The 22,460-nt window shown below is 44.4% G+C and overlaps 1 protein-coding gene across 4 annotated transcripts in view; it reads left to right on the top strand.

Annotated features, from left to right (window-relative positions):
* LOC117429563 (CAP-Gly domain-containing linker protein 2-like) overlaps positions 1 to 22,460 on the top strand; it is a 51,072-nt gene that overhangs the window by 2,887 nt on the left and 25,725 nt on the right. For 2 of the 4 annotated variants that reach the window (XM_034049209.3, XM_034049212.3), the window contains exons 2-3: positions 3,615 to 3,835; positions 17,313 to 17,854. In XM_034049209.3, coding sequence (XP_033905100.2) covers positions 3,721 to 3,835; positions 17,313 to 17,854 — 657 coding nt within the window. In that variant the 5' untranslated portion in view covers positions 3,615 to 3,720. Of the gene's footprint in view, positions 1 to 3,614; positions 3,836 to 17,312; positions 17,873 to 22,460 lie in introns of all 4 variants that reach the window. The other 2 variants (XM_034049207.3, XM_034049211.3) reach the window with 1 other exon arrangement.

Here is a 22,460-nt window from a genome sequence, read left to right as displayed (position 1 = left end):
TACTCTGGTTTCCTCCCACAGTCCAAAGACATGCTGTCCAGGTTGATTGGTCACTGTAAATTGCCCTCTGTGTGTGTGGATGGTGCCCTGCAATGGACTGGCATCCCGTCCAGGGTGTAGTCTCGCCTTGCGCCCTGTGTATGCCAGGTTAGGCTCCGGCTCACCGCAACCCTGTAAAGGAGTAAGCTGTTAATGATAATGGATGGATGGATGAAATCATAACAGAGCTCTATGATGCACCTAGAAAGTTGGAGGTGCGACCATCACTTTAAATAAAATGTCCTATTACTTTTGATATGTCAAGATCATTGCAATCTTATTATAATCTGTCTGAATTATTATTATTTATTTCTTAGCAGACACCCTTACCCAGGACAACTTACAATTGTTACAAGATATCACATTATTTTTACATACAATTACCCATTTATACAGCTGGGTTTTTACTGGAGCAATGTAGGTAAAGTACCTTGCTCAAGGGTACAGCAGCAGTGTCCCCCACCTAGGATTGAACCCACGACCCTACGGTCAAGAGTCCAGAGCCTTAACCACTACTCCACACTGCTGCCTTGAATACCATCATACACGAGTGCTGAGCTCTGTAAGTGTCAGCATGTTGGGTTCTTTCCTTCACACTAATTTCAGTTTCAGTGTTCTTGTTTTCCTGAATATGTGTTTACAGCGACGCACTCGGACACAAAGGAAGCCTGTGCTGAATATTACAAAGCTGCTGTAGTTTAAAAACAGCTACTGAAACACTGAAACATTGCTCATCGAGGATGGAGATGAAATCAGAGTGCAACAAACGTGTTCCTTTATACTGTATATGTGTTTCTGCTTTCTGAAGTAAATAAATAAAGCAAGCTAGAGCACTTTTATTGGGTTTAAGTTCATTAACGTCCCTTTTGAGTTTGCTTTATCCCACAATGAAGACCCTTAGCAAAATGGTGGAGGCGGTACATGTGTCTGTCCATACATGTGTCCATCTGTCACACTAACATTTTCCATATATCTGGAATACTGCTCCTTAAATTGCAAATCAAAACACGTCAGAAGTGTTTGGTGTAGTGAAGCACAGTGAGTGGAGTATTGAGTTTAGAGAGTCACAAGAGAAAGCCCAAGCCCCCAACAGGGTTTCAAACTCACAGCAGCCCTGCTGCACCCAATCCTGAGTCTCAGAACCCCCCTTGTTTAGGAATATTATGAAATGATCGGGTGCCAGACCCCTGGGGAACGTGCTCTGAACTGAGTCATGAATAGTATGCAGGTTTACTAATATGATTGTCCATTTAAACAATGTATTTAACATCAAACTCCTGGCTCCTGATCATTTCAGTAATAATTGAAGGTAGTTTTGAACCTCAGGACTGGGTGCAGAACTGGTTTACAGCATTACCATGCAATTCAGCACAACGGGCACTCTGCTTGAGAGAGGCCCATTCATTATTGGGAGTAGCAGATTGTGATGGATATATGGAGTTGTCTCTCTGTCTGTTCGTCTGTCTGCTGTATGTCAAACTTTTTTTATATGTATCTTGATATACCCCTTTTAAGCTACTTTCTTACAAAACTACATAACCAGAGATAACATGAGCTTGTGCAATTGCAGTTGTCACTTCTGTATACCTGGAGCATAGCTTTACAGCAGCCCGGATTACTCAACTATCTGACCACTGTAGGAAATGTTTGTAGTTTCACAGTGAAGGGAAGAGCAGGCTTATCATGCAGCACATGGGAATGATTAAATAGTGAAACACAGACATGTGCACGCAGAGAAACACATGCCAAGCATATGCCTGTAGGGTCTAGATAAGGACAGTATGTGGATTGGTATGTAGGTCTATGTGGACAGACTGTACAAGGCTGTCAGTGAGATATGAATTACATTTTGCACTACTGAATTTGTCAGGTTTACCAGTGTACATAATATTGTCACGCTTTCATGCTCAATAATTAGGTACTAGTTTCACAATAAAACAAGTTTAATACCCAATTACTCAAATAGTATCCAAGTACATTAAGTTTCATAAAAACTGGCTTCTGTTTTTATGCTCCATGCCAATATTGTATAATGTAACAGACACCTTGTAATTGTGGGTCTTTTGCCAACCTGGCCACTTTATTAGGCACTGTATCGAATATCAGGTTGGTCCTCCGTTTGCCCCGATCACAGCATTGACACTAAGTGGCATAGACTCCATGAGGTGCTGGAAGGTGTCTCAAGGGACCCATTGAGTCATTTTCTGACAAGCCTCTTGAACCGTCTTCTCTCCTAACTGTTTGACACAGCTGTCTCTCTTGGTTACCACTTTCCCTTTGCCATTGCTGATCCACTCTGTACCGTAGCACATGCTCCACATGCACCCACTGCCATGCCTCTTCAGTTAGATCATTACCCATTACTGGCAGACTGCAATCGTGCTGCTCCCATAGATTTATAGTGCTGCAGGGATCACATCACGTGATCAACCTCAGTTGTATCTCTAATGTAGGGCTATGCCTAATCCAATCAAGTAGACAGGTCCTAATTAAGTGACCTGACACTGTATGTACCCATAACATGAAAAGGTTACATTAACTACAAAATGTTAAGCAAGGAGCTGTCTTTATTAGAATTTAAAAAGTGCTGTCCTCGTAGAGTGCAACATTCGGAGTCAAAATAAATATATATACGCAAAAATAACAGAGAATTGTATCAAACAGAATATCAGTAATCTATGTGTGATCATAATCTAGAATTCTGCAAGCTTTGGTTCCCCCAAAATTGAAATTTCAACTGTAGTTTTTACAATTTGCTTCTGAAAAGATGCCTTAAGTCTGACTGTGAGGAAAAATTTTATTGTGCTTGGAAACCCAACTTTAGCCTATGTAACACTAATATTCCTTCTCATATCACTTTCCACACAATCAGTGGTTAAAAAAATGTATAAACTCCATGCCCAGACAGGCTTAAGATTGTATAGCTTACTATTAAGGAGGCGGTGTGGTCCAGTGGTTAAAGAAAAGGGCTTGGAACCCAAAGGTCCCCAGTTCAAATCTCACCTCAGCCACTGACTCATTGTGTGACCCTGAGCAAGTCACTTAACCTCCTTGTGCTTCTATCTTTCAGGTGAGACGTAGTTGTAAGTGACTCTGCAGCTGATGCATAGTTCACACACCCTAGTAAGTCACCTTGGATAAAGGCATCTGCTAAATAAACTAATAATGATGGTCATGAGGCAGGGTTGACAAGATTAATTATAGCTTATACTGTAGGTGCAGTGATTTTAAATCGTCACAATTTTATATCTTGAGTTATTCCACATACTATAAATCTCTCGTTTTAATATACGTTACCATCACACGAACACCTCATTTGCGTACCTGATATCTAGGTCCTAAATACCACTTGTCCAGTTTTCATTAAACTATTCCTTGCCATTACTTGTTCTATATTATTTTGTACATGCTGTTGATATGCGTCACAGTCACTTTTTTGTGATAGTGATAGCTCTAATTTTTAATTTACCGCCGTGGCGGGGGATGGATAGTGTTACCTGTTGTGCTGTGAACTGATAAGAAGTCACCTAACTGTACTGAAGAGACTGGTTAACTGGGTTTTACTGTATTTATAGGTAAGGATGGGAGGAAGCTCTCGGCAGTCTGAGGCCTGACACGCTGACTGAAGCCTCCTGCAGCAGGGGTTTTTCCTGAGTTCACATACCCAAGAGAGACAGAGAGATGAGCATGTTGAAGCCGAGTGGACTGAAGATCCCCGGTCGGGGGGCTAAGCATGCCAGCCCAGTAAGCCGGTCCTCCGCAGGGTCTGCTTCCAGTACCTCGGCCCAGAAGGAAGGTAAGATGAGAGCTTTCCTGATCTTCTTGAAATCCAATCTGGGGGTGTGAAAAAGTGCCTCCATTTACTTGACAACTGCAGTGTCCCATAATTAGGATAGCTCCTTTTCAACATCGCAAATGGTATAGAGTGCGTGTTTGACTGGGGTTCTTCATTGGAACACCATGAAACCTGTGAATCATACAACAGGTTTCGCCACTTTCAGTTTTTGAGTTGTTTCTGACCAGCTGAGCTGACGACATGCCATGATTGAGTGAGACATCCACACTTACAGTAGGAAAGAGTCAGTATTACTGACACCAGTTTTGTTTGCTGTGATTTTCCTCAGTGTTACTGACACCCATTTCGTTTGCTGTGATTTTCCTCAGCTTGGATATCACTGCCTGGCCGCATTTGGTCAGCTGCTGGTCAGAAGCAAAGAATAAACTGAAAATTGTCATATTGAGCCCCTGCAACCCCTTGCACAGTTAACAGGTTTCATTTCGATAAAGACCCAGAGTAAGTTTGTTGCTCTAAAAAGTGAGTGATGTATTACTGTATTTTGTGAGCCCCTGAAAAATAAACATTGAAAAGGAGAAAGCTACTGATAATCAATTTAAAGATGACACAAGACACTCAGCTTTTGAGTTTTCTAGAACTACATTGTTGATAGAGTTAAGAAGAATCTGTGATAATTCTTTGTAAACGATTGAGATATTTGTTGTCTAATTATCGTGAGATTTCCATAATGTGGCACCCATATTAAAGTGTCAGCTTGAGATGAGGATGTGCTGTTTTAGTGTTATCCATCGCATTTAGCAGATCACAATAAATTCCCATCCCAGACTTTAAACACTAAATGAACTGCACTGCAGGGCCCCGCCAGGTTCATTTTGTAAGCCAGGAGGCCAGTGACTCATGTGGCTGACATTCTCTTGGCAGCTCCTTCAGTTTGTTAGTAGTACAGTCACAGCATGTTTTGTTGCTGACCATGCTGTAATTTAGCACAGCAAGTAGGACAAGAGATAGCGAGGACACTCTTACTCTCAGTGAGGAGGTTCAGAACAGAAGAAAGCACCTTTAATGCAGAGCTTTTTAAATGCCTGGTTCCTGAGTCGCTTCCCTGGAAAAGAAACAGCCATGTGGTGTGCAGGGTGTCACGCAGTCAGGGAATGCAAGTTCTTGTCCTGGCTGTATGAAGTCCCCGGTCTTCGCTGGGGATTGCACAGTGTCGCATTGACACTGGCTCTCTCTCGGGTTAGGGAGGCTAAACTGGCAGGGACTACTTCTCCTTGTCACACCAGGCACCTGTGAGCTCAAGTGGAGACCTTTATCCTCCAGGGGAGATTTGGTGTATTGCTCCTGGCTGTAAAGAGGCCATTGGCTTGATTGTAGGATCAGAGGATGCCCACTGACTTTCACTTCTTCTGAGCTGTTGTGGGGAAATTAAGGTAAAGTAGACAACCGGTGGACTGCTTTAGAGATTAGGTGAATTGTCTACTGATTGACAAGTAATCCAGTCACTTCGCTGTTCTGCAAACCCCAAAGTCTCGCTGTCAGCAGACTGGTAAAATCCACCGAGTAGTTTTCATTACTGTGCCTTTGCCTGTCCCATAGGGGAGGGCAAAGTCATTACAGTAAGCATCCCAAAGAGGAGCCCATTCTGTTAGACCGACATCAGGTCCCAACCACGGATCACTATCATTTTACCTAAATTGTTCCGGAACTGAATTTGTTTTGTGACAGGGATGCTTCACTTTTGTTTATACACACACACAAAAAAAAAAATTCAAATATTCTCAGAAAAGAACACAGCATAGTAATTAAAATAATCTGGAATCTGGTAATCCAGATTGACCCAACTGGTTTGGAATTGCAAGAGTCAACTATAATTTCAATTGCTTTGAAAATAAACCTATAAATGAGCGTGTTAAAGATAATGGGTTAGAATACATAGGAGACAGGAGGTGTTTTCCTAAAAGCTTTAACGGAATGCTTGATTATACATTGAAAAGTGTAGAGATCATGATGAGGTTGTATAACGCACTGGTGAGACCACACCTAGAACACTGGGTTCAGTTCTGCTAACCACATTACTGAAAGGACAGTGTGGCCTTGGAGAGAGTCCAGTGAAGAGCAACCAGACTAATCCCAGTGCTTAAAGGAACGAGCTATGAAGATTGAAGGGAATGAATTTATTTAGCCTAGAATATAGAAGAGTTAGGGGGTGGGTGGCTTGATTGTGAAGTGCTTTTAAGATTTTCAAGACTTCAAAGTTAGCCTTAACCAATACTTTAAGTGCAGCACAGAAACCAGGACCAGGGGACTGTGACAGGTTGGCTGAGGGTGTGGTGTAAAAGATCGCTAGACCAGTCCAGGTTTGTTGGTAAACTCCGGGTTTTAATCCACAACACGGGAAAAATCCAACAATAATAACGCCGGGATACACAGCAATGTGTAACCCGGTCAAACAACAATAATAATAATAATAATAATAATAATAATAATAATAATAATAATAATAATAATAACAGCGCTGGGATACACAACAATGTGTAACCCGACAAACAAAGGGAAAGAAAGGAGTTGCAGTCCCAAATGAAAATGAAACCAAAACGCAAGGACAATCAAACAAAAACACAGTCCGTCCTTCCTCACTCCCCCCGAGATGAAGTACTGCACACAGTCCGGCACTTCCGGGTCCGCGCTCCTCCAAAGTATTCCCGGAGCGTCCCGTCAGTGCTCTATGGACAGACAAAGGGTGAAGGGGTTAGCAGGTATATTCAAACACAATAAGAACTCTCCTGATTCCGTTTATTTATTCCCCTGCTCGTATACACTGCAGTAAAAATGCGCTCTCGCTCGCCTCTCTCTCTCTCTCTCTCACACACACTGTACCTTGCCAAAAGGAACAGAACCCTGGGCCACGCCCCCTTTTGTACGCCCCGTCTCGTCCCCATTGGTCAGCGAGGGCAACCGCCGTCAGCCAATGCGCGATTGCCACCGCGCTTCCCGACCGGGTCTGTGACGTTGCGCACCGCGGCTCTGCCTGCTCCTCCTCCCCAGCGTCCTCACCGGTCGGAAGGGAGATCTAAAACAAGAGTTCACTCTCTCTTTGTCACATATCCCACCGCTCAGAGTGGAGCCGAAGGAACACTCGGCCAAATCTACCATTCCCATTACTCCCCCCTCCCGGGAAAAATAATCCGCATTTTGGTGATCTTTCCCTGCACGATGTACCATATGATACATATAAGGCTGCAATGCCAAATACCACCGAGTTATTCGGGCATTGCTATCCTTCATAGTGCTTAACCATCTGAGTGGGGCGTGGTCCGTGACCAGATCAAATGAATGTCCCAGCAAGTAATATCTGAGGGAGTGGGTGGCCCATTTAATGGCTAGGCACTCTTTCTCTACCACCGAGTAATTGCGCTCCCGAGGAAGCATTTTCTTACTAATGTAAAGAATCGGGTGCTCCACCCCGTTAACTCGCTGAGACAAGACCGCCCCCAAACCAACCTCTGACGCGTCGGTATGGAGGAAGAATCTCTTGCTAAAATCTGGTGATATTAGCGCAGGAGCCTGGCACAGTTTTTGTTTAATGGTCTCAAACGCTCCCTGACACTCTGCTGACCACTTAACTAAATTTGGTGCACACTTTTTAGTGAGGTCTACCAGGGGATTGACCACGGTGGCATACTCGGGGATAAAGCGGCGGTAATAACCAGCCAATCCCAATAGTGACCTCACCTGGGACTTGGTTTTGGGGACCGCCGCGTCCACCAAAGCCTGGACTTTGGTGGCCACGGGTTTCACCCGTCCATTTCCCATGATAAATCCTAGGTACTGGGTCTCTAATTTAGCAAACGCACATTTCCTTAGGTTGGCTGTCAGCCGGGCCGCCCTTAGAGACTGAAGGACGGCTGTAAGTCGAATTACATGCTCTCTCCAGGTGGAGCTATATATAACCACATCGTCAATATACGCTGCTGCATACTCACGATGGGGATGTAACACCTCGTCCATCAGTCTCTGAAAGGCGGCGGGCGCACCATGTAGCCCAAACGGCATGGTTTTAAAATGGAACAGCCCATCCGGAGTTGAAAATGCCGTTTTTTCACAGGAATTGCGGGTCAAAGGGATCTGCCAATATCCCTTCGTCAGGTCCAGAGTTGAGATAAACCTGGCCGTTCCCAGTCGGTCGAGGAGTTCGTCGATCCGAGGCATGGGGTAGGCATCGAACTTGGCGATAGCATTGACCTTTCGAAAGTCCACACAGAAGCGATTAGTGCCGTCCTTCTTAGCCACTATAACAATGGGACTGCACCACTCGCTTCTGGAAGGCTCAATGACCCCAAGTTCAAGCATCGCCCTCACCTCGTTCTGGACGCCACTCCGCCGGCTTTCTGGGATCCGGTAGGGCCTCTCCCGAACAGTGACCCCTGGCGGAGTAATAACAGCATATTCAGTAAGGTTAGTTCTGCCGGGCACGTCAGAAAACACATCCCCAAATTTCCCAATCAACTTACGCAATTCCACCTGCTGATCCGGAAGTAACTGTTCCCCCATTGAAATCTGGCTGGGGCTAGGGGCCTCTATGCAGGGTCCTAAGTCATCCTCCATCTCGCCTGGGGCTATGAATAAGACCTCCCTTGCCTTCCAGGGCTTTAATAAGTTGACATGGTAAATTTCCGTTTTATTTCGGCGATCAGGCTGTCTAATTTCGTAATTCACTAATCCTACTGCCCGTATCACTTCATATGGCCCCTGCCATTTAGCACACAGCTTTGACTCCAACGACGGAAGAAGCAGCATTACCTTATCTCCTGGCCGAAAAGTTCGAATTCGTGCATTAGTATTGTAATGCTGCTGTTGCCGATGTTGAGCCGATCTAAGGTTGTCTTGAGCCAACCGACCGATTAAATCAAGGCGATCCCGCAGTAGGAGCACATGCTGCACTACATTTTTAGAGGAGCTTTTATGTTCTTCCCACCCTTCTCTCAACAGATCGAGGATGCCCCGTGGCTGCCGGCCATATAACAGCTCAAAGGGGGAAAATCCCGTTGAGCTCTGAGGCACCTCTCTCACTGCGAAGAGTAGGTAAGGAAGAAGAGTAGCCCAATGTTTTTGCTCCTGACTCACAAACCGTCTCAACATGTGCTTCAATGTTTGGTTAAAACGTTCCACCAGACCATCCGTTTGGGGATGATAAACGGACGTCCTGATGGGACGTATTTTTAGAATTTTATACACCTGCTGTAGCGTTTTGGACAAAAAGTTTGTTCCGTGATCAGTTAATATTTCTTTTGGGATCCCTACTCTAGCCATAATCTGACTTAATTCTTTCGCAATTGCAGTGGCACTAGTGGACCGCAAAGGAACTGCTTCCGGGTACCGCGTCGCATAATCCACCATCACTAATATGTGCGTGTACCCGGAATCAGAAGGCAGCACTGGCCCAACTATGTCCATTGCAACGCGTTCGAAGGGAGTGGAGACAATAGGCAGTGGGACCAAAGGGGCGGGGCGCACTCGACCCGGTGCTACTCTCTGGCATTCCGGGCAGGTAGCTACATATTTCGCCACTTCGGTGTAGAGTCCGGCCCAATAAAATCGAGCCAGTATCCGGTCCCTCGTCTTGTCAACACCAAGGTGTCCTGCAAAGGGGACGTCATGCGCCAGCCTCATGACCTCTGGTCGACAAGACGGGGGAACCATCAACTGTTTGACAGGCTGTCCTGTGCCCGGGGCTGGGTTTACCCTATACAGTAAGTGCCCCTCCACCACAAAATGGGGATATACCAGCGTCCCGATGCCGTCAACATCCTTACCCTCAATAGACCGAACCTGTTCCCAAGCGTGCACCAGTGTGGGATCGTTGTTCTGCTCCCACACTAGGTCCGCGCTTGAGGCCCACACGTCCGGGATATTGACAGGGGCTGGAGCAGTCTCTACCCTCAAGGGTCCAGTAACCTCGCCCGTCCGGTCACACTGGGTGCCCACCCCCTTCGATTGGCGTTTGGGACCATCACAACCTTCCCCCGCCAGGCCCCAACCGTGTCGGATCGATGCGCCCTCCCACTTTTCCCTCCGTCTCTCCTTGTGCGTTTTCCTAGGACGAAAAAGTGGAGAAAACAGTTCTGCATGGAAAGGGAACATGGTGCCAATTACTTCCTTTTCCCGGGGGTCTGCCGTGCCTACACGTGTGGTCGAGGCTGCCGATATTTTTACTAAATCCTTGTATCGCGGCCAGTCTCGGCCCAGAATGATTGGGTGTGGCAACTTTTCGGCCACCCCCACTACTAGGTGGCGCTTTATCGGTCCTACCGACAGATATACTTTTAGGGTGGGGTATGTCGCCGTATCTCCATGGATACAGGAGATCGCCACCTGACCTCGTGGCTGCCACGACATACCGCCAAGGAGAGCTGTCCGAATCAAAGTCTGCTCACACCCGGTGTCCACTAACGCGTGGGTTTTCACCTTCCCCAGCACAACATCAACAACACACGGGCCCTCCCGACCATTTCCCCATTCCTTACCTGTCTCTGATGCCAGATGACACGCAGCCACGTCGCACTCCATGGCGGCCGGGCAGTATCTGGCGATGTGTCCCGGCTGCTGGCACCTAAAACAGACTGGTGGGGCAGAGGGCAAGGGCGGTACATACTTGTCCCGCTGCTGGTATGACAGCGGGGCGGGGGAAACCATTCTACCCCAGCTGGGAGCCAACCTCTGCCTCCATGGTAAGGAGCTTGGATGGCCCAACGGGGCCGGTGGTCTGGCAGGTCTTGGTCCGGGGGGGTTTGGTGGTGGTCCCTTAGTAACGGAGGAGGAGGGGTAGTTCAGCAAGGTGGTCTGGGCGGACATGAGGGAGTCCTCGAAGTTCTCGGCCAGTGCTACGGCCTGGTCCAGGGTGGTGGGGTTGTGCCGGCGTATCCAGGCCTGCGTTTCGCCTCCGACCACATGGCAAAACTGTTCCATGACAATGGCTTCCCCCATCTGAACCCCAGTTTTCTGGCTGGGGTTTAGCCATTGCGCCATGTGGTCGCATAGCCGTTGGGCCACCACCCTGGGTCGTGTGTTTGGTGGCCGCCGGAACTCCCTGAATCTGACCCGGTGGGTCTCCCCCATGATGTTCAGACGGCGGAGGATAGCCTGCTTCACCAAGTCGTACTGGGCCGCGTCTTCATCAGTCATAGCCCGATATGCGGCTTGCGCCTCCCCAATCAAGCAAGGGCCCAGTTGGCTCGCCCAGTACTCCCGGGGCCAGGCTGCGGTGGTGGCCAGCCGCTCGAATGCCACAAGGTAGGCTTCGGGGTCATCCTCCACCGTCATTTTCTGGGCCCGGGCCTTCGGGGCAACCATCACGGGGCCCGTTGTTGCTGCTGACGTCATCCCCATCCCGACCCTCTCGATAAGGGCCGTGTATCGCTCCTCCCTCCTCCGTTCCTCAACCTCCCTTCGGCTGTCCAAAGCCTCCAACACCGCCGCAAAACTGGCTGGATCCATCCCGCTTCTGACGCCACGTGTGACAGGTTGGCTGAGGGTGTGGTGTAAAAGATCGCTAGACCAGTCCAGGTTTGTTGGTAAACTCCGGGTTTTAATCCACAACACGGGAAAAATCCAACAATAATAACGCCGGGATACACAGCAATGTGTAACCCGGTCAAACAACAATAATAATAATAATAATAATAATAATAATAATAATAATAATAATAACAGCGCCGGGATATACAACAATGTGTAACCCGACAAACAAAGGGAAAGAAAGGGGTTGCAGTCCCAAATGAAAATGAAACCAAAACGCAAGGACAATCAAACAAAAACACAGTCCGTCCTTCCTCACTCCCCCCGAGATGAAGTACTGCACACAGTCCGGCACTTCCGGGTCCGCGCTCCTCCAAAGTATTCCCGGAGCGTCCCGTCAGTGCTCTATGGACAGACAAAGGGTGAAGGGGTTAGCAGGTATATTCAAACACAATAAGAACTCTCCTGATTCTGTTTATTTATTCCCCTGCTCGTATACACTGCAGTAAAAATGCGCTCTCACTCGCCTCTCTCTCTCTCTCTCTCACACACACTGTACCTTGCCAGAAGGAACAGAACCCTGGGCCACGCCCCCTTTTGTACGCCCCGTCTCGTCCCCATTGGTCAGCGAGGGCAACCGCCGTCAGCCAATGCGCGATTGCCACCGCGCTTCCCGACCGGGTCTGTGACGTTGCGCACCGCGGCTCTGTCTGCTCCTCCTCCCCAGCGTCCTCACCGGTCGGAAGGGAGATCTAAAACAAGAGTTCACTCTCTCTTTGTCACAGGGACACAGTTGGAAGTTGAAGGTCAGAGAGTGGTGAGGGAATGGAATGGGTTACTGTGGTAAGGATGGTGAGTGGTGAGTGACAGACTGAATGTCCAAACAGTAACTGCGGTTCAAAAATCTTTTATTAATTATACTTGTCAGTCCCTGTGGTGCTTGCATCTCAAATTCCTCCCCTGAACATCCTCTCAACCCTGGAAATTGAGGTCATTTGTATTTTGAGGAGGAGACAGCAGAGCTGCGTGCTGCTGTGTGATGGGATTGCATTGTGCTTGTCACACTGAATCCCACCTCTCTCCCAGTGGCACTGTAACATCTCCACAGTTTGACTGTTTATTGGTATTCTGTCTGTTGATTCATCAGTACAATAATAGTACAGTAACGACAAAGGTGTATTCCATACAGTGAACCTGGGACCTTGTGTTTTGGTACATCTAGGCCGGGGGTGCCCAATCACAACCCTGGGGGGCCATTTCACTCCAGGTTTAACAGATACAGTGATATAAATAACTACTTCAGGGTCTAGATGGAAGTTTCAATACCCATATAATATACATGTTTGGAACTGCACCATAAACACAGCATTGTGTTACTAATAATAATAGGCCCCCCTCACCCTACACATTCTCTTCAAGCCATTCACTAGAATTTCTTCATCAATTTCAATTGTATTTATTTATATAGCGCCTTGCATACCACAGTATCTCACAGTTAAAACAGACAGAAGTCTGCTGTATCAAGAAATGGTAAAAATGTTGAAGAGGCTGAAGCAGCTGACCTTGCAGTTGCACAGACGCCCCTTACCAATCAGAGATTGCCGTATATTTTTCCAGCAAATCCCTTCCACTGTTGCCCTTAGCAACCCCCATGTCCTGAATGATCCGCCACCCTGGCACTGTAGCAGGCATTGCTAAGAAGCTGCAGGGTGTGTGTTGGGAACGACTAGGAAATAAGGGGCTGTGAAGGAAATGACTGATTGAAGTACTGTCCAGACAATCCTGACCAGGGAGTTCATGCAGGTCATCTAAGGGTTGCAGAGTGCAGAAATGCAAAGGCTCATCATCATTTAAATTCAAGTTCCATCCATTTAAATCGAGTACCCCCTTTATTTTGTCATTTAAACCTTCATTGGTCACCCTGGTGCCATATATATTCTATTACTAGCAGGTGCCAGACCAGGGGTCAGTCACAATTGTAATTGTAATTAAACCATATAATTGATTGATTACAGTTCAGAGTTCAGTTCTGCATTTATTTGTCATTCGATTTCATTATGCTTGTATTTTCAACCGCTTTTGCTGACCCCATTTGTTTGAAATAATAGGTTCTCTAGTATGTTTGTGATTATTGCTGGTTATTTATAATAGAGTAAACAGGTTAATGTTATGTCACTTTTTAGTGTAATTGTAATTATTGTAGCATAATTGTAACTATAATTGTAATTGAACATAAGATCTTTGTAATTGGAATTGGAATTACACTTTACGCCAGGACTGGCACATGCATGTTTTTGGTCGTATTTAAAGGCTTTCATGAAGTACCAAAAAACTGTTTTGCCTCTTGCCTTTAAATAATGGAATGCATGTTTCAGTGTATAATAATATGCACATGCAGGTTTTCAGTTTTCAGTATTTGACAGCTCTTGCGAAGAGCATTTATTTTTCTTCTTGCTCTTGCATAAATGCATTGATTATTGTCGATTATTTCCTGCCAGATATTCTACTAGGAAACTGGTTGCCTGCTGCACCTCTAGGTGTTTTCGCCCAGGTTGGCAGTACATTAAAGCACTGTGCTGTGAGACTCTACATCTCGCTGTGTGCCAGATTATTTTAATTGCTACCGTGCCAGCGCAGTAAGACTGTGTTAGTCTAGGGAACCTTGACTTCATTTTAGTGTTATTAATTAAGGACATTTTTAAATCTCAGTGTTTTTTAAATGTCTATTGCTGTCTGGTAATGAAGACTCAAAAGCAAAGCCAGACAAGCTTCAAATAACGACTTTCTACCAGGGCTAATTGACAATTAATTAATTAATCGATCAATTCGCACCTTGCCACATTTTGCACATGCATTTGGTAAGGATGGGATTTTAACTATGACTGTGTAAAATTTTCATTTAAAATAACAAAGCTTTATTTCTAACAAATCATACACACACTATTTACAAGTGCAGGGCCTCAGCCCTGCCACAGTACAGTATTCAGGTCACGAATTGTGAGACTGTGCCTGGCTGTACCAGTTGTGTGAATGCCAGGCTTCAGATCAGACTGGCTTTATGTAAAAGTGAGGGGGCAGTCTGTTCTGTTGATATAAACAACACTTTAAACCACAGAACTTTAACCCACCAATCAGAAAGCTCTATCAGTGGACACCACTGCACGGTTGACACCTGTGAAACAGAACAGTGAAACAAAATGAGAGCTATCGGTATGATGAAAAAGTTGATGACCATGACACATGTCAGCAGTATTACAGATAGCAGTGCTGGGACAAACATGGTATTTTCATATTCGAATATTGGTTAATTTGCAAAACATAATCAAAGCCACTATTTGTAACACCTTATTAAAGAAAAAAATAACCTAGAAGTCAGTGAAGGCCTAACTTTACCCTAGTGAATTAACTACAAAACACAGGATGCCGTGCTGTTTTAGTGAAACATTCTTTCCTTGTGTGTGTTTCAGATAAAAACACTCTTTTTTCACTTGCCATTTTAGAAATTGTCACACACATTTTGGCAAGGTGGTAAATGACACAAGGCAAAACACATTGTTATATCTAGCAGACACGGACATGGATTTTTGCATTCAAATACATGTCAAGAAATGTTTGTTTGAATATTCAGATATTTGTCCCAACACTACAGAATAGTATAGAATAAGAATGAGCAATGAAATGCTAAATCACAATTAGATTCTCCAGATTAATGCAAGTGTGATTTACAGGGGATTTCACCCCCATGGCAGGATAAAAAGATATCATGTTAAGGAAACCAATGCATAAATTACACCTAAAATCAAAGACACGCGTTCTACCAGCTGAAAGGGAATCGAACTGGGCCATTACTGGTTGCACGCGACCCGTTCAAAGCAGGTCTTTCCGCTGTGTGGCGAGTCTTCGTGGATGTCCCATTCCAATGCTGTTCAGATCAGTTGAACAGGCCCTTGAGTGACAGTAGGCCGGGAGAGGGGTGGGGGGCTTTCTCTAAATGAAGAGCTGGAGAATCTGCTTCTCGTCTGGTGAATGGTGGAATTCTGGTGGGAGGTGTCGGGGGCACAGGGAGAAAATGAGGCCTGTGTTCTCCTTTTCGCATGGCTCCTTTTCCTCCCCTGCATCTCCATGGCAACACTGTGCCTGCATTCAATTCATTCTCACTCTGCTCCCGAGCACAGAGCAAGCCAGCTAATATGGAAATGGGCCACACCACAATGCTGAGTTCAGAAAGGCCAAGCGTAAGCTTCGTGATTATCGACACCCCCTCTGCTCCCCAGAACACACGAGACACCCTGGCAAAAAATAAAAAAGCTAGTCCTCTTTGAAGGCATTCCATAAGAAGTGAAGTGAAGAGAATTGTATTGAGAGAAAAACTACAATAATGATCAAAGAGCACGGGTCTGAAATTCATCTGAAGTAATGCATTCTTATTGTTGCTTAGATGGCATTGTTTCACTCGACACATCCTGGTGAGTTTTTAAAAAGTTTAAAGCAGGCCCTCTATAGAGCTCTCAAACATGTCTGCTCTGTACTGCTGGTGTAACCAATTAACCTTCCAAAATGCTGCCCCACGTTGTGATAGTGTTCTAGGGGGACAGGTTAATGGTTACACTGTGGGGTACCAGCTGTGCTTGGAGAGTAGACATGTTTGAGAGCTCTCGTCGAGACACAGGTGCTTTACAATTTTGAAAAGTTACCAGGATGTGGTGAAACAGATACTGATATACACAGTGAATAAGATAAGATAACTGATGTTTCAAAGCAAAATTAGATGTTTATTTTGTATTAACTGACAGACACAGAAAGCAATTTTCCCCCATAAACCTAATGTTGAAGCTGGGCTGCATTTGTAGTCTAGTTCTACAGAAACAAGCTGTAGCCTAAAATTGTATTTTCCTATAAAGGACATATAATGAAATATCAGTTCATGTACTGTAAATCCAATAATATTCCTAAAGTTTTTCCTAAGCTAGAGAAGCTCTGGCTTGTTGCCCAGAGCCTCAGTGGAAGTGGATGGATGTGATGAAACACCTCTTACAGGGGAGAATTACTGCAAGGAGAATAGCAGTGATTTAGCAAGCTAGGGGATTGGAATATTAGGGCTATTTCTGCGCAATTTTTGTTTCTTCTTGTTTCTGCTTCATTTAAAAAAAAAAATTAAGAATTGATTTTATAGTGCCCCTCCCCCACATTGCCTACACATATCCTCACTCATTAGGCTAAAACATGTGGCCATAACTTGGGCATAACACCCAGCTTGTTCTGCCCCTCCCCCACCACCCAGCCAAGCCCGCTGACCGTGTTCTAATATTCTTTCATTTTCAATTAGAAACAAATGTAGAAGTTGTACCATATTAAATTCAGATACACCACCCATTCAGATCATTAAAGACATGTGAGAAACACTCTTCTGTGCAGTAGAACGGGAGTTATTTGACATCATTTATGCATTTGATAGACATTAATAAATGAGCCAATGCCAACATTGTTGCCACCAAATTCAAGTAGGCTGTGTGGTCCAGTGGTTAAAGAAAAGGGCTTGTAACCAGGAGGTCTCCGGTTCAAATCCCACCTCAGCCACTGACTCATTGTGTGACCCTGAGCAAATCACTTAACCTCCTTGTGCTCCGTCTTTCGGGTGAGACGTAATTGTAAGTGACTCTGCAGCTGATGCATAGTTCACACACCCTAGTCTCTGTACGTCGCCTTGGATAAAGGCGTCTGCTAAATAAACAAATAATAATTTGTCCAGGCTCTAGTTTATTTAAGTGCATTTTATATTGCTCTGCCTTTTGCAATGCTCTGTATAATTGTGCAGTTTCTCAATGTTAGTTTTAGAGTTAGAGTGGGCTCCTAGATTGTTTTTTGTGAACTTGACCCAGTCACTTAGTGTCTTTGTGTAAACGGTGCAGAGGTTTTGCCTGGTGTGAACAACTGGAATGCTTTCTCTCTGTGTCTTTGCCAGGCTCCCCTCTTCACAAGCAGCCCTCCCTGAACACCGCCGCTGCCACAGACAAGCCCAGCTCCAGGCTTGAGGTCGGGGACGAGGTGGCGGGGGACTTCGTGGTGGGCGAGCGGGTCTGGGTGAATGGGGCGAAGCCGGGCTGTGTCCACTACCTCGGGGAGACCCAGTTTGCACCAGGCCAGTGGGCTGGCGTGGTTCTGGACGACCCCGTGGGTAAAAACGACGGCTCGGTTGGAGGGGTTCGATACTTCGAGTGCCAGCCTCTGCAAGGCATCTTCACCAGGCCCTCCAAGCTGACCCGGCAGCCCATGGGAGACGGGAGTGACTCCCACTCCACGGAGTCGCTCACCACCCAGAATCTCACCCTCCACGGGGGCTCGGGGGCCAGCCCTGTGCACCCTGCCCAGCGAGTGATCCTGCCACTCAGGGAGAGCGTTCTCAACAGCTCCATGAAGACGGGCAACGAGTCTGGCTCTAACCTCTCCGACAGCGGCTCCGTCAAGAAGGGAGACAAAGACTTGAGAGTGGGAGACAGAGTGCTGGTGAGTGGCAGAGTTCTGGTGAGTGGTGATTCTCTGATTATCCAAATCCAATCCCTTTACTGACACTCAGTGCTGGATCAATATCCTTCCCATGCACCCCAGTCCTAGAACTACCTGGAGATTATTACTGGAATGATCAGCAATGTGTAAATCAGGAACTTATTACAGTGCCAGAATTAGCCAACCTGTAAGTCTTTTAAAGGGATTGTAGCTAACAAAATAATGTTGCTAGCTACTCGGGTCTCAAATGTGCAGTTTTGAAAGAAACACATGTTCTTGCACTTCCTAGGTCATTTCATCTGAACAGTGTCTTGTTACTGGCTTAAAGCCATAGCCACTTTAATGAAAAGTTAACCACTTCAGTGCAGATTTAGCATGCTTACATTGCTAGTACCTGATCACTTTTGTAAGAAATCTCTTTTGAAAGGTAAGAAAGGTGGTTCTGGGATGCCGGGAGAGGGATGTATCTAGCTCTGAAACAGGAAACGCTCTTGTCAAAGCCCAGTCTAAACCTTAAACACGCAATAAGATATGGAGTTTACTAAAAAGAACAATAATTTAATAGAGCTAGAGGTTTCCTACAGGTTAATGGTTACACTCTGGTGTACCAGCTGTCTCTTTAGCACTACTTTATATCTTGGCATAGTCACATTTTCACCCAAAGTCATTTCTGGCAAATTTGTTTTATTTGTTTAATTTTTCACGTTTTGAATTTCCATCGTATTTTCTGGTTTTTGTCCCATATATATGTTTCATTCATGGATATGTGTCATGCTTAATAGTCACCAGCATACTGAGGGCCTGAGCAAGGTGTCAGTACACAAATATAATTAAAGGGTGTGCTACAGTAATTTCTTCCCCACTGAAACAATGAGTTTGTCAGAGATTTCCATGAGCACACCCTCATGGTCGTTTTTATACTGGCCTTATCACAGCGATTCCTCTTTGCTTTTGAGACAGTCCCAAAGGTAAAACATGCTGGTAATATATATTGAGGGCATTGAGAAGAGTGTATCCAGCATATCCTCCCCTGTCTGTGTATCCATCAACAGTGAAACCTTGCTAATAAGTGCATTCTTCTAACAGAGTACTAACCAAGTATTTAGCTTCTTTTTAAATACAAAATATTAAACCACAAATCCTCAGTCTGTTTTTTTTTTGTTTTCCTTTTTATTATTTATTTTGCTTTTCTTTTATCACAAGATTCTCATTCCATTCTCAAAGTTATTTAATCCAAATCATCATTAGCATTATTTTTTTTCTGATGTGGGGGGACACCTTTTTACAATCCTAAAACAAACAGGAAACAACTCAAGACTACCCACAAGCCATTGCATCGAATTCCTGAGGTGTTTATTTCCGGTTTGGTAACTTTATTGTGTGTGTTGTTACTTTGTGAAAATTTCACACTCATGATGTTTTGGAGTAAATAGCTTTGGGAATCTATATTAATGTACCCTAAATGTGTGCAATGACCCAAAGCACTTGGTTATTACACTAATGTACTGCACATAGCGCTGTAGAGCACTGCCGTACTGAACAAACCGCTTCAGAGAGCCACTCGTCCAGTAATGACCTTTCCAGGAATGATCTTCAGCTCCTGACCAAGTCCTTCTCTGCACATTGTGCGAGCCCACGCTCACATTCTGCAGCCCTGGCTGAAGCTTGTGTCAGTATGCCATTATTTCTTGCTGAAAAAAAAATTGATGGTTGCAAATAGGATATATGTAAAGTAAATTGTTAAGTAGCTTCAAATGTCATTGCATTGTACACATTGTACATGTACATTGTACATCCCCTTACTGTGTTGTGATGTTTGGAATCGTTCGGAAGAGTTGTGGGTTCTGTTATTATGTGGAAGGCTGTTCATTCCTGGCACTTAGGATTCTCCAAACAAGCTCAAAGCAGCTGAAAGCAGGGAAAGGCAGATTTATAGAAAAAAATCTAAAACCTCAAAATGAACAGAACCCAGAACCATTCAGATTAATTACAAACAGAAAAACAAAACAACCAAAAAATTCAGATGACTTTTGAATCTACTTCCTTACTTCTTAAGCAAGATGCAGCGTGGTTGACAGTGTCAGACTGCATGCAGATGAGTATGAACAGCAGCTACTCTGGTCATTTATACAATGCTTCTCTGCAGGCCTAATGGTACAGTATGCTATCAAGTAACAAGCCTTGACCAGTCCCTTTTTGAACACTAACAGCCTGATTTTCAAAAGGGGCAGAGGAAAAACACCTTTGCGACTCCAGATAAGTTGCAAAATGTATTTGCAAAAGTCGTGTAAGTCAGTGCAGGCGCAATGGAATTTTAGGCTTTGCGCTTTTTTGAAGGTACACTCGCATTACAGCTTGTTAAGCAATTGAAATTCATAATTGGTTCTATTTTGCAAATAACGCCTTATTTTCAAAAGGTGCAAAACACCAAAATCCACTCTGTAATTAAGACACGCCCCCCTCTCGTGTCTTGAACTGTGATCGCTGACAGGGCTGCTGAGCTGTAATCTACAACGGAGAATATCGAAGCATTTCCAATTCTTCAACTGCAGTACGAGAGGGAAGGGATGAGGAAAAAACGACCCTACACTGAACCCAGAATATTTCATCCCTGTCAGACATTTCTAGATCTAACTCTAAAACAAGTTATGCGTAGATACAGATTGGATATAGGCACTATAACAGAGCTGTGTGATCTGCTTAAGTCTGATTTAGAATCACAAACAGCCTGCAGTCACGCCATACCTGTACCTGTACAGGTTACTTCATTTTCATGCAAACGAGTGCCATCCAGACAACAGCTGGGCACAGATCAGGCATCTGTCAGTCTTCTATGTCAAAGATACTGACTGATGTCACAGATGCACTTTTCTGTAGAGCAAGGGTATATACTACTTCCAGTTGAGGATGTGGAACTAAATAGAACCAAACACAAATATTATCAGTTGTCTGGCTTCCCAAACGTGCTCGGTGTAATAGATTGCACACATGTTGCAATATCCCCAGATTGAAGGAATGAAAGCATCATCATTCTTTACCTGTGCAAGTTTTATGTGATGCTCAATGTATTATCATGGATGTAGTTGCCAAGTACCCGGGCTCATGCCACGACTCATTTATCATGGAGAGAACAGTGCCTCGTTCAGAAAACTCAAGCAGAGGCTTATAGTGGAGGCTGGCTAATTTTAGAATATATTAAATACATAATTAACATGTGACCATTCGAAAACATATGTAACAAATGCATATTCATGTTTAACATTTTTCACAAACATTCATTCAGATATTGCATGTAAAGAATATTAATATTGCATCAGAGAATACATTGTGATATTGAAATAAATTAAGGATTTTTTGTTCTATAGGCACGCTGTATTATTATTCTTATTATTATTATTATTATTATTATTATTATTTAGTCACTTATCCAAAGCGACTTACAGAGACTAGGCATCACAACTTTAGGTCCCAGAATCTTTTTTGGCCTTTTTATGGAAGAGGTTGTGTTTATTTTTTCAGTTACATCCTTCCATATTTTAAATTTAGCAGTGGCTCCAGACCTTTTGCCAAAAAGAATAGTTTGATGTGCTAAAATATCATCGAGCAAAAGCTCAACTTGAGTGCTAAGAATGAATTTCTCTTTTCTTTTTTCCAATTGTTGTGACTACATGTGTGCTGCCTCGTTGTTTTCCAGTTAAATGGAAGTCCAGACTATTGAAATGTGACTAGTTGGCTTGTTAATGAACCTGAAAATCAATTGTCGTCTCAGTTAAATCAGTCATAAGCAGGAGTTGCAAAGGGCGTTGCGAGTCGGAGAAATGAACCTTCCCCTGTTGAAAATCGTATAATTAGGTGGCCAAAAAACTGGCAGTGGAAATGCATTGTGACCTCTATTTTCTCTCTAAAACGCGCCTTCTGAAAATCAGGCTGTAAATATCTTCCCCGGTAACTAATATGAATTGTCTCCCTCAGATAAGATCGCTTGGCTCGCTCTCTGCGGTAGATTATCTGGTTGGAGACTCTGAAGTAGCTTTGGATCGTTGTGTTTAATCTATGTTATTCTAAAAGCTTTTACGCTCAATATGAGCTTGTCAGCCTTAACTAATGTCCTGGCTTTCCACTAATTGATACGCTGACTTTGAGCTAATTTAAGGGTGGGGAATCTCACTCTTTCAATTGAGCTTTTTCTTGCTAAAACCTGGGAGTAAATCTGAGGTAGTGCTCTCAGTCCTGGGGCATGGGCCTCTCTCAAGCAGACTCAGCTGTTCTGAGATAAGGTTAGGTTAAGACCACCACACTTGTGTCACTCGAGAACGTATTTTCAAAGCATTACCTCCAATCTTTAACTTTTTAAAAGAGAAAAAAGCATGTAAATGTTACAAAATGAGAAAAAAACATGCTGAAAAGAACTTGGATTATATCACTTTTTGGTTCTAGTTCTGTAAACTGAACAGGCATATTATCTCTTTCAAAAAACAGGAGTTAATTAAAGACTGGAGTACGCTTTGAAAATATAACTCTATATAAAATATACAGTGAAACCTATGAAGGTCAGTCAAGGACCAACAACATGTAACCTCATTACAGAAGGTGTATATTTTAAACA

This window comes from Acipenser ruthenus, chromosome 24, assembly GCF_902713425.1.
Source record: "Acipenser ruthenus chromosome 24, fAciRut3.2 maternal haplotype, whole genome shotgun sequence".
Lineage (NCBI taxonomy): Eukaryota > Metazoa > Chordata > Actinopteri > Acipenseriformes > Acipenseridae > Acipenser > Acipenser ruthenus.
This window is presented reverse-complemented; position numbering and strand designations above follow the sequence as displayed.